The following is a 13,405-nucleotide window of genomic DNA, read 5'->3' on the forward strand; positions in this document are numbered from 1 at the left end:
TCCTGAATGTAAGTATGCGGGGAGCGGTTGCATTAGTTAAGGGGGGGGCGGGGGGGTAGGATGTAGGCACTATAGGGGTTGGGCTTACTGTAAAGCTGGCCATACATCAGAAAGATCGATCTTAAGATCGATTGCGCTCATGATTGTGTACAATTTCCCTTGAAATCCCCGGCAGTCCTTGGTGGTTTTTGGACACACAATCTACACACAATCCATCATACAATCAGTCATACAATCCATCTGCTGCATGATTGTGTACACAAGATGTGCATACAATCTGCATACAATCCATCATACAATCAGTCATACAATCCATCTGCTGATTGATTGTATGATTGTGTACATAAGATGTGCACACAATCTGCATACAATCCATCTTACAATCAATTGAGATTGTACGATTGGGTACAATATCTTTCTGATGTATGGCCACCTTTAGGCTGGTGGGTGGATTGGTGAAGGTTGGGTTATGCTGGGGTTGGGAGGATTAGGCACTTAGAAAGGGGGATTAGGTTTAAATGGTGGGTTACAGGGGTTATGGATAAGCACTAGCAGGAAGGGTTAGGGTTAGGAGGGTGAAGGTAAGTATTCTTGCCTGACCCTTCCATCGAGATGCCTACTTCAGTATTCTGACTGCTGGCATCCCCACTGCCGGTCATCCATATGTAATCTGCTGTAATCACAAGAGCCCATCACACTTGAATGGACATGCTGTACTAATGTGCACTGTAAACAATGCAAATTAGATATACTGTACTCTAGTATTTTGGCCTTTGCAGATTCAGATTGAAAAAGATGCAAACACTGCCATAAGTAACCCATTGTTCTTATATATTTACAAACCAGAAATGTCCCCTCCGAGCCACACTGTGCTACCCAGCCGGCGTCCTCCTTAAACAGTCACAGCGCCACCTGCTGATAAGAGCGACAAGTCTAGGACAAAGAAGGGGAGCACCAATCAGTATCAGAACAGTGCTCTCCCTCTGGGGGAGATTCTCTAAGCTAAAAATGCGGTAAAAACCCCGTTATCGGGGTCTTTACCGCATTTTGGGATGCTGTAAGCATCCCTCGCCGGGTTACCGCGGCGGGGGGCATCGCCAGAAAAATCTGGCGATGCCCCATAGAAGCCAATGGGCTTCTACCGCAACCCTCCGCCGCCCCGCACGGACCTCCGCCGCCCCGCATCGCCCCCTCACCTGTGTCCGGGCAGCACGGCGCAGTGCTGCCCGGACCTGTGACCTCCTCCCTGCACTGATCCTCTTCCGGGTGCAGGGAGGAGGAGAGCCCGGCGCAGCAGCAGCGCCGGGTGTGTGAGGGAGGGGGGAGCCGCCGGGACCTGCTGGGACCCGGCGACTCTCACCGCAAAGGACAGCTCTTAACGCAAGAGCTGTCCTTTGCTATAATTATCGCATATGTTACAACATATGCGATAATTATAAATGCGATGGGCGGCGAAGGGGGCGGAGATTCTTAGAGAATCTCCCCCTCTGTGTCCTATACTCTGCTCGGCAGGCAGTGTCATGGGTGTATTTGGAGGGGGGGGGCGGCACCGGGACCCATGTCGTTAGCCCTCCGGGAACCGGAGATATCGCCAGGCAAACCTGGAACATTTTCCCCATAGGATTACATGGTACCCTCTAATTCCGACCTCCACCCAGTTCTGACGGTGGCCAGTCCTGTCCTCCCAGCATCACAAAAGGTTGATCTCATTTGAACCAAAATCGCTGGGCCTTCAATCTCATACCAGGCTGGTCCATATGGTTCCAGAGATATTGCGGGGTAAATCAATTTTTTTATTTCTGAAATGTAATTTCATGACTGTTCGTGTTCTTTGAGGGCAGATTTCTCTGCAACCAAAAGGTCCCGTTTCATGGTACCAAAATCATTTGAAGCCCACTCAAAAGTTCTTCAAAATGATACATGTAAAAGGGTCAGTTGGTTCCGAAGATATAGCCGGTTAAAAGGGGGGCATGTTTACCTCCCCCTCACACCAGGAAATGCAGGGACTAGGCTGGTGTAAAAGGGGCCATCCCGGGAATGTCCCTGTATGATCCTGGGACTATATTCCTGGGTAAGGCCTTGCATTTTCTGGTGTGAAAGGGGTATTATTTCAAATAGCCGGGACCTGCAGTGCTCTGAATATAGCAGGGTAGCCTCCCGTTCTCTGCCCGGCTGTCAATGGCTGTCACTTTTGCCTGGCGGCTGGCATTCCCCCAGTTACCATGAGCATGTATTTCCCTTGGCAATGAGCATGTAATCCCACATGGCAACGAGCACGGAACCCCTGGCAATGAGCATGAAACCCCTGGTAATGAGAATGTAGGTAAGCAGCACTTATGTAGCATGATTTTTAATAAGCATTATGGGGTTTGGCATAATAGGTAATGGACATTATGGTGTGTGGCTTAACATGTAATGGGCATTATGGTGTACATTTTTAATGCGCACCTTTGGTGCGCAATGTCCCTGTTTATGAAGCATATTGTGAATTTTGGCTCAATCCTTGTAGCATTATGTTAATTTTGGCTCAATCTGTGTGGCATTATGTGATTTTTGGCTCAATCCGTGTAACATGATGTTAATTTTGTATCAATACATGTGGCATTATGTGAATTTTGGCACAATCCATGTGGCAATATGTGAATTTTGGCTCAATCCATGTGAATTTTGGCTCATTTCATTTGGCATCTTGTGTAAGGGGCAAGTATAACGGGGTCTTATATTTTGTTGCATAATGTGTAGAAGTTGGTGTGGTAGCATTGGTGTGGTACACTCAAAAACACGCCCCTTTTGAGTGGCCACACCCCCTTTGACGCATGGACCTTTACAAGGTATGTCTATGTACTTTAAATGCAAGGGCCAATTTTTAGTCCCATTCCCACACTCTCTCTGCTCTCCTCTCTCGCGCCGCTCTCTTAGCATGTACATTGGCACCACTAACACTTCCCTCCCCCTCCCAAACTCTCTTCTATCATGGTGCCCCCCCTGTAATTTTCTCCTGGATCAGCCCCTGGGCAGCGCCGTGACTGGGGAGCCCAGTGCAGTGCGGAGGGGACATGCTGTCACTGGCAGTGGCCAAGAGAGTGGGAAGACTAGGTGTGTGCCAGCGGTATGCCTACAGGGCAGATGCGCTGTGCGCAAGCCACCGCTGGCACACACCTAGTTACAGCCCTGTTTGTAGCTTCCTTTATTAAAGTATGGCATTTGTATGTGTTTGTGGTCCTTAAAATGACACTAATTCTGTTCTTGTTGAATTTCTTTCAGTTATCTCCTGTGGAGATTTACCAATCCCAGCTAACGGGAATAAAATTGGGATGTTGACCCAATACGGGGCAACTGCCATCTTTGCCTGTAACAGCGGCTATACTCTTGTGGGGTCCCGAGTGCGGGAGTGTATGGCAAATGGGTTGTGGAGCGGGCAGGAGGTCAAGTGCTTGGGTAAGTGTGTGCAGATGACAGACTCAGTCATGTGGTTCTGCACCTAGTGCATGAAATCTGGGTACTGACAGTACATCATGTTTACCATCTGTAGCCTCTCATGTTTTTTTGTATTGATGAACTGCATAATTATGTTTCCATTTTTTCATTTGAAGATTCTCCTGCTTTACTATCTGTTGAGTTTGGCATTGTACATACTGTAATGTACTGTACCTGGATACCCCAATTCAGCGTAAACAATATGAGTCCTTCTCCTTAATGGGAACCCATAATTGCCACCTGTTCAAAATATTAGCAGTTAGTGATTTGTTCCTGTAAATTATATCTAAAAAATGTATCATCAATAATAATAAATAGTACTGTAGGTCTTTTACATAAGTTAGTGTAAACTGTTTTATATAGGAAGTGTCTTATACTGTGATTGGCTACAAGTTAGCGATAGTTTATTCTAGCCTCTCCCACTTAATTCTAATTTTTAAATGGGAAACAACTAATAACCATAAAAAAAATGTACCTGCACCATTAATGATATAGACCAGTGGTTCCCAACCTTTTTTCTCTCCTGTACCCCTTGATTAGGCTTTTCATTTATGAGTACCCCTTCCCTCAGTTTGAAATATCCACAGTACTTATGAGTGGATTGGAAGTGAGCGGTATGAGTGTCCTTATATTAAGGAGTAGTAAAGGAGTAGTGTGCAGTCAGGAATTGGTTCCCTCTGTGTCTGGCCTCTGGCTGTGTACTGTCTCTGGGGTTCCGGCTAACGCCTGAAGGATTAATGCTGCTGTTTCCTACACACTGTGTCAATGCAGGGCAGATGATCACTGATGTCTGTGGGCAGCGCAGCTAGCTCCCAGTGGATTGCTGGTCAGGCAAAAGGGAGATGCTGATGATGCTGCAGATGGAACCGGACGTGATGCAAAATTGTTTGCTCCCATGGCAATGGGAGATTTCTTACACCATCAGGAAACTTATTTTTCTTTTTCCGCCATTACCAATACTATTTTCAAGTATCCCCAACTGATCTGAAAATTACCCCCAGGGGTTCTAGTACCTCAGGTTGGGAACCACTGATATAGACCACAAAAAAAAGGACCTTTTTATAACCTATTCCATTTGAAATGATTATGGCTGTGACACGGGGCAATCACTTCAAAGTCATGTTTTTTTGCACCCGTGCGATCAGGACTAAATCAGCCACTTAGTCATAGGACTATGCAATGTGGTGATACAAATAGCTAAATAAGAGGTTTTCCAATGAATTTAGGCAAATTAAGCAGCATCCAATATTCTTATTGAAACTGTAAATCATATTCTCTAATTTGTTTTATGCCACAAGAGAATGGATCTCTTCAGGATAACCATGGAGATGAATTTATTATTGCAAATCAATATGGTATGGTGGCTTGCTACAGGCACATGTTGCACACATCTGAGAGTAATAATGTCTTCAAAAGCAATTAAGAGCAGAGCATACTGCGCCAGTGTAAAGCCCTGTACACACACTTCATTTTGCTTTAGATTCGATGTTAGATTTGATTTTCTATTAGATCTGGCATTCCATTCAATTTGGAATTACATCTGTACTTTTGCATAAGATATCGATTTCGATATCAAATTCGATTTACATTCATGTTACATTGTACACATTCGATTTACAGGATCGAATTCGATATTTCCTTGGCTGAACAGTCTATTTTTCTTTTCGATTTTGAGAAAACGGGAGAGCGGATCAAATCGAATGCAGATCGAAAGTGTCCTAAAAACCATGCGAGGTGTATTCGATTTTGCTTCTGTAAGCAAAATCGAACCGAAAACAGGGAAATATCGAAGCGTGTGTACACAGCTTACGGTATAGCTGGGATAACTAGTTCCTTATTTACTAAACTGAAGTGAAGGGTTTTATGATTAGAACTCATCTATATTTAATATACTGTAGATAAATAATGTTGCTGTTTATTCTTTTCGCAATTGCTTTATTTTCACAGCTGGTCATTGTGGTACCCCAGAACCTATCGTGAATGGTTTTATTAATGGGCAGAACTATAATTATCGAGACAGTGTGGTGTACCACTGTAATGCAGGCTTCAGACTGATTGGAAAGTCTGTTAGAATATGTCAGCAGGACCACCGGTGGTCAGAGAGGTCCCCCATCTGTGTGCGTAAGTATAACATGAGGAAGAGTGGGCCAGGAGAATGGGGTTTATGTCAGGTCAGAAGATGTCACCTTTAAATCATTTGTATTTCACTGCAGTATGTAAGATCCATCTGAATCAGGACACACATTTCTTGCCAGCAATGTAGCAAACTACCTAATTAGGTCTGCTGGCTCTGAGGTATCAGTACTGTAGAGTACATTGCAATATAGGAGTATGTGCTGGATCTGTGGCATACATATAGTATTAACAGTGTATGGGCCAGATTCTCTAAGCTTCAAAAGTGATAAAATGGAGAGTGATAAACAGCCAGCCAATCAGCTCCTTCCTGCCATGTCACAGACTGTGTTTGAAAATGTCAGTCAGAAGCTGATTGGCTGGTTGTTTATCACTCTCCATTTTATCACTTTTGAATCTTAGAGAATCTGGCCCTATGTCACTACATGTTTAACACCACACACACACACACACACACACACACACACACACTCCCAGGTATAATCCTTTACTGTGGTCAGTGTTAGTGAAGCCAGATGCGGAGGGTTAGGGGGGTTTGTGGTAGGTGGAGAGTGGAATATAGAGGATTATATTACAGAAAACAATAAAACATATTAGAAAAATAAACACTGTGCCTCCCCAATAGGTAAAAAAAACACTAGGCCCCTGACAGGTACACATAGGCCCCACAGGAATAAATAAGACATAAGCCCTGACGTGAAAAAATCCCAAATACACTGTCCGTATTGCTGCCCAACACATTACACTGCCATGGAAGCACATCATATTTTTCTGGCTATGTCTCCCTTCACATTAGACCAGTAGTGGTGCCGAATGCAATATACCAGCAAAGCTGACCATTATTTTACACCAACATGGTCCACAAAAAACATTAACCATAGAAGGATACTCATTATTTATATTATATAGATTTGGATTACATTATACCAACAGAGACAACCAACACATTGCAGTATATTGATAAAGATCCTAATAACATAAGGAATTCATTGTGATACAGTAGCTTCTTGGGGAATGTGGGAAAGCAAACACAAAGAGAGAAGTTTCTAAAAGCTTCTCATGTTTATTCTGGAGAAGCCACAGACTAAGCTTGCAGGAAAAGTGGGAAATAGCTCTGTGACTATATAGATGGTATACTCATCCCAAAATCTGTCCAGTTGTGAAAATAGTTTAGTCACCTGATGATGGCCAGTTGTGTTATCTCACTGTGGGGTATGCAGAAGGAAATGTCCTATATTTCTGGCAAACCAATCTGCCCATGGTGCTTTTAGTTGCAGCTGCTGCTGTGCTAGCGCTGACTGGGGCTGGCGGTAGGCCCTCTGATTCTCCGATGCACTGCAGTCAGTGGTACCATCGTCACACAGTGTTCCTCTGGGGTGGTGCTCAGTGCTAGTATTATTGATACTAATACTGTTCTGAGCCCTATTACTGATCCTCTGTAAAACATTTAACTACAAGCCAGTCTTATAGATGGATTGTGGATGGGCTGTATTCTCAAGGGGTCCAAGCCACAGGCATCTTTGGATCCACAGGGCCCTAGGCAGGTTCCTAGTTGCCTCGTGGGAAACCTGGGCCTGGTATAAAGCCTCTTTTAAGTGGGAACTATATTTTTAATCCTGCTTTAATAACTGTTGTCTACATGCACTTTGCTCCTTTATCAAATTCTGTACATAGATTCAGGATTTGCACCAACAGAGAAGGCAATGAGACTCCATGATCTCTATAATATTATAAACTTCCCAGAGACCAGGTTGTAGCAATTAAAGAGCACTGCAAAAGAATACAAAGAAATAAGTTGTGTGCCATGGCAATAACACCTATAAGCATTGCTGACTTTTACAATCTGCCACTGTCACAGTCTGCTCCACAGAAGCTGATTGTGCAAAGAACATTGTTTTCTGCATTGACACTTTACAGATCAAGGTGTGGTCAACAAATTCATCCACATACTGTAGCAGCATGTATGTCTAGCATGTGTGACTCTCCTTAAGTTGTTTACACATGGTGCAATTTTGGCTATATAGTCAAAATTGATAGCAAGTCGTCAAAATCTCATCCAATCCTGACTCTATCCCAGTGCAAAGCCCCACAGCATCAGAGTTGACAGCAGAAATAGACTGTGCAGCACAGTCTAATTTTATTATATCTAAAGGAGAGCCATACTGCTCAGTGCAGCACAGGCCCCCCTCCCCCCCTTGCCATACCTGCAGAGCCGAATTTCCCACTAGGCACGTGAGGCACCGGCCTAGGGGCGGCACATGTTTGGGGGCGGCACTTGGATGCCTGTGATAGTACTGTCAGCCCAAAATGTACTAATAACTGCAAAATATCCACTGTACTGTACTATATTCCATCTTAAATAGAGTGTAAATGGATAGGACATGCAGATACTGCCCCTATAAACTGTCCTACTAAGTAAACATTATTGTTGTGCCTAGGGGCGCCCTCATCCCTAAATCCGCCCCTGCATACCTGTCAGCCGATGCCAGCACCCCGCCGTAAACATCCAGTTGCATCAAGAGAGGGCGGGAGCGGGTACTTTTTACCTGAGCCTGGGTCTGCTGGAAGGGCCTGGGTCCAGCTCCTTCCTCCTCTGTTGCAGGGAGTTGATCAGTGGAGAGAGAGGTGACAGGCTGCCGCTGCAGCACAGCCTTTTTCCCCAGCTCAGCACATGCTGCTCAGTGATGTGTGCTGGGCTGGGGTGAGAGAGAGAGAGATAGCTGCAGTGGCAGCCCAACATCTGTAGCACTCATCTCCAGTGGCAGCTCTTACCTTGTCATAAGAGAGGGGCCGCCGAGATGCCGGGTCCCCCTTCTGGTGCAGCCGCTGCTAGTCACTGCAGGTCCCCTCTGCCACTGCCACCTCCATCTTCTTGTCTTGACATTGCGGGACGCTATTGCGGGAGTAGGCTCTTTGGTTCTGCGCATGCGCTTGCCCCACCCTCTATATGGCTTCATCGGAAGAGGATGGGGAAAGGGCATATGCAGAATTGGGTCTGGCGCAATATCATCCACGGTACTGCACATGCGCAGATCCCATTTTCAGGGGCTGCCCTGCAGCTGCACGTAGAGAGGCATCCCGGAGGGAGGGAACACCTCCCAATGGGAACATCTCCCAATGGGACTGCCTTGAGTGACTGGCAGGTAGGACATCCAATAAGAAGTCACTGCCAGTCACAGTTAAGCCAGTGCAGTCTCACAGACTGCATCTAACTTCACACAGTTGCAGATTTTACCTGGGGGGCTGCAGCCCTGCATCCCATAGGTAAAAACTGCCACTGCTCACCTCTACTACAGTTATTATAGTAGGTTGAACTTAAGGAATGGGTTTGGCTGAGGGCTGCAGAGAATGATTGGGATACTACGTGGTATCATGGTGACAAAGTGTTATTTTAGGTTTTCATTTTCTTTGTCTTCTGCAGCTATCACTTGTGGGCACCCTGGTAATCCTGGATATGGAATAACTCAGGGATCTCAGTTTAACCTGAATGACATAGTGAAGTTTGCCTGTAGCACAGGCTATGTCATGGAGGGTGCCATCCAAGCTCATTGTCAAGCAAACGGACAGTGGAGTCATGCCCTGCCAACATGCAGAAGTAAGTACAGTAAAATTGTGGGATCCAGGTAGCAGGTCGACAGTCACTAGGTCAACACCATATGGTCGACAAGGTTGCCACAAGCAAATTGCCGATATGGCGACGGTCAACACATGAAAAGGTCTAGATTAAGTACATTTTCCATTTTCAGCATTTACCATCCCTGTGGATCCTGATTGGGAATGATAAAATGTTTTGAACACATCGATAGCAGATCGAGGCACCTCGCATGATGCATGGTGAGAAAAGCCAGCCATGTGTGTGGACATGGTACACTAATTGTGCAGTCCACGTGTTTAGGTGTCGACATTGAAAAGTTGACCTTTTCATGTGTCGACTTTTTCCATGTTGACCTTTTGCTTTAGTGAAAATGTTGTCAGACTTTGTGCATGTCAATCTTTTGGTGTCGACCTAGACATTGTTGAACTACTATTCTACACCCTAACATCATTGACCTTTCAATGGATTACAAGCTTGTAGCTCCTGCAGTATTTATTTTGTGCTAGAAGAGTGCTATATTGTATAGATAGCAGGTGTTGGCCTGCTGGGTTTGGTGCGGCGCCAACAGTGGACGGCTGCTAGAATGTTTCCTCCATTCCATGCTGTTTTACCCTTTATGGACATTTGTTTAATGAAAATGGTATTGCCCTTTCAATTAATGCCATTCTCCTCAATTAGAATTAATTATAAATAACTGCGCATGGCTATTTAGTGCTTTTCAGTTCATGGCAAACTGTGCTAAGCTGTCGCTGCCCTGACATAATGCAGGATGAGAACTTTATATGCTAGGTGAGAACATCGGGCTACAAAGCAGGAATGCTGAATGAGATTTTTTTTTCCCGTTATTTTTTTTCTTATCGTTTCCTCTCCAATCATTTTAATTCCCACTATGTCTTTCATAAATTGAAACCATATTCTTCCCTTTCTCTGTGTTATAACTCTAACCATTTGTTCTTCTCCTTTTTGCCCTTTGCACTTCTAAATTCTATCTACCAGTCTTGAACTGTACGGATCCTGGTCATGTTGAGAACGGTCTCAGACGGGTAATGCAGAGAGGCCCAGATCGATTTAGTTTTGGAACATCTGTATCCTATGAGTGTAGCCATGGTTACTATTTAATGGGGACACATGTGCTTTCCTGTCAAGGGGATGGCACATGGGACCGAGACCTTCCCAGCTGTCTATGTAAGTAAAAATGTAATTTAATTGTGGATTTACATTTTTTTTTTTTTCATGAGAATGAGAAATAACATACAATCTGTATTGGCAGAACAATTGTATGTTGCTGGGACATTAGCATCCTTTTCACTGACTCATCACATATCCGGTATCTCTCCATTATTTGTAGTGATCTCCTGTGGTTCCCCTGGCCTTCCACCTAATGCTCAGGTTGCAGGAAGAAGATATACCGTGGGTTCTGTAATACATTATAGCTGCCTTGGAAAACGAACCCTAATTGGGAATGCCACACGTACTTGCCAATTGGATGGGCGTTGGAGTGGCTTCCTGCCACACTGCTCAGGTACACTTATTTTAAGCTATAAAACAATCCACCTGCTGACTACATATACCCATCCTTAAATCGTGCCAAATAGCGATATTTGATTTACCACTGATTTTGTGGTTCAGAAGCATTGTATGACTTGTTCTTAAAATATGCATCATACTCTGCTACTGCTCAATGGTGTGTATGCGCGCTAGCCACAGAAAGTGTCGGGGAGAAAAAAAATCCCTGATTGCAGCCACTCGCAAGCACACTAACGCTTATGGGTTGCATGCTGTGCAGCCCATAGAGGAACCTTACGGCTGGCGGGGGTGTATTTACGCATGCGCAGCCGCATCTCTGTTCTATTCTCTGCTCCTTCTATGGACTGCATCGGTTGCAGTCCTAGAAGCCCAACAGCGCTGGCAGGAAGGCTTCCCATTGGATAAAGTACCAACCAATCAACTTCTTTCAGTTTTCCTGCAAAGCCAGTGCTGGATCGCTGTAGCCATTTGGTTGTTTAATAACCCTATCAATGCACTACATAAGTTCCTGACACCCTTTCCTGGTAATCAATAACACTATTTTGCAGAAAATGGCAAAATAGCATCCGTTTCTACAAAGAATAGATGGAAGATGGAGATAATTGTGACAAACTTCATTTGCCATTAACCCATCGCTCGCCAAAGAAGTGAGTGGGTATGGTCCTGTCTTGTATAACCAAAGCGTCAATGTCTACCAGGATGTTACAGCAGTGAGCTCTCTGAATTTCCCCAGTTGCCTTAAACACCGTAATATGTTTGAATAAAATGACCCCCAAAGTATCTTAAATCCCAAGTCCTCTCAGTCTGCAGTGCTTGATAACCTTGAAACATTATTTTAATTCTTACGTCTGTGTTTCTCTCGATGGTATGTTTTCCCCAGTCCCTCGTTTTTATGAATCTGCCCTGCAGTTTTATGTCACAACTCATAAACCCTGGATCTTTATAGCCCGTGTTGTAGGCTGCAGTAAAATGAAAAGAAATCAGTTAAGTGTTTTAGGAAGATTAATGTAAGTGCTGGAATAAGGGCTGTTGATTAACCCTGGCAGTGCTAGACCTTGCCACTCTCATGAGGGTCTGAGGCCTTTAACATCAATCAAAACTTTATTTTCCTTAAATTTCGAGGGCTGTGGAAATGTCACACAGGAGGAAAATGTGTCTGTGAGGTAATCAGATTTGTACTTACGGTTACATGAACTAATATAGAATTGTACACATACCGCCATGAGAGTGAGGAAGTACTGTCAGGCCAGTCATTATTAATCTTCTTTTTAGTATCCCCAGAAATACAAAATCAGAGTTAACATACTGTATACAGTATAGCATATGTGTAAAACAAGAAAACAATTCAATATTTCTCAGCCCTTTGACATGTGCATGAATAAATGTATTTTTTTTTAATTGCACTCTGAAACCAAATATCCTCAAGTGTCCTTAAGTAAGATGTACAGTACAGTAAGTGCTTATTGGTCCAGTGTAAAAGTATGCACATATCACTATGGTTACTCATATGTCATGAACCCCTTCACACGCTCTTCTTGCATACTTATACACACAGAATGCAGCATACAACTAGCACTGACACATTTTTAAAGGGCTCTCAGTTACCAGACACCTCACATCTCAAACTCTCTGCATCCTTTTTAATCTTCCAGAAAACTGTTATCGGCACTCAGCTTAAAGACCCAATATGGTTCAGGTTCATAGGTCGACAGTCAAAAGGTTGACCACTATTGGTCGACAGGCAATACGTCAACACATGAAAAAGGTCGACATGGTCTAGGTTGACATTGAGAAAAGGTTGACACAAGCAAAATAACAGTCATTGGTTGACACAGGAGACGGTCGACACACGCTTTTCATGATTTTTTTTTTGTTTTAAGCAATTTGTTCTTACTTAACAATCCAAGTGAGCATAGAGGCATATGTGTGTGTGTGTATATATATATATATATATATATATATATATATATATATATATATTTATATACACACACACAAAGTAATATGTAATGTACAATATAATTATATTAATAAAAATAAGAGAAACAACAAGTACATTAATGGTGTGTACACACCATGAGTACACACGTGAGATACCTTTGCTATTCGGCTTTCTGTGCAATCTTTGCTAACTCATGTGCTATTTACATACAATTCATGCTATTTACATTAGATCTGCACTATATAGTCATTGCTGCCCTGTCTATCTGGGTTTCGATTTGTGCTGTCCCAGGATTGCTCATCGGGATCGCAAGGTAAAAAACCTGTGCAATCTGCATGCGATTTTGACTACATAGTCAAAATCTCATGCTGGATTGTACCGTGTGTACACAGTCACACCATAACACATCTAATATTTGCTATATCAAAAATAACAATATAGAAGTGTACTCCTGGATTACTAAAACTGACAAACAAAAAGAATATACTTTATGATAGTGAATATGTATTGAAATATACCTAGTTTCTATAGTTAGCGATATTGCAAAAAATCAATTGCTATATACTGCACTCTCATGCTTGCCTAGTCACCTGGACTCTTAGAAGTTTCATACATTTTGGGCAGTTCTCCCTTGCTCCTGGCAGAGAAGACCAGCCTCTTGTATCCCACAGTTTACTAAGTGAAGTGGATGTGGGCTTGATGACTGAAGTCGTGGTGCAATAGACCATTGA

At 43.6% G+C, this 13,405-nt stretch overlaps 1 protein-coding gene across 3 annotated transcripts in view; it reads left to right on the forward strand.

Annotated features, from left to right (window-relative positions):
* The window catches only part of CSMD2 (CUB and Sushi multiple domains 2), a 909,603-nt gene that overhangs the window by 868,060 nt on the left and 28,138 nt on the right, over nt 1-13,405 (forward strand). For all 3 annotated transcript variants that reach the window (XM_083173665.1, XM_083173666.1, XM_083173667.1), the window contains 5 exons: nt 3,265-3,438; nt 5,425-5,598; nt 9,032-9,205; nt 10,202-10,390; nt 10,554-10,727. In XM_083173665.1, the coding sequence (XP_083029791.1) occupies nt 3,265-3,438; nt 5,425-5,598; nt 9,032-9,205; nt 10,202-10,390; nt 10,554-10,727 (885 nt within the window). The remainder of the gene's footprint in view (nt 1-3,264; nt 3,439-5,424; nt 5,599-9,031; nt 9,206-10,201; nt 10,391-10,553; nt 10,728-13,405) is intronic.

Source organism: Crinia signifera, chromosome 2 (genome assembly GCF_055691185.1).
Source record: "Crinia signifera chromosome 2, ASM5569118v1, whole genome shotgun sequence".
Taxonomy (NCBI): Eukaryota; Metazoa; Chordata; class Amphibia; order Anura; family Myobatrachidae; genus Crinia; species Crinia signifera.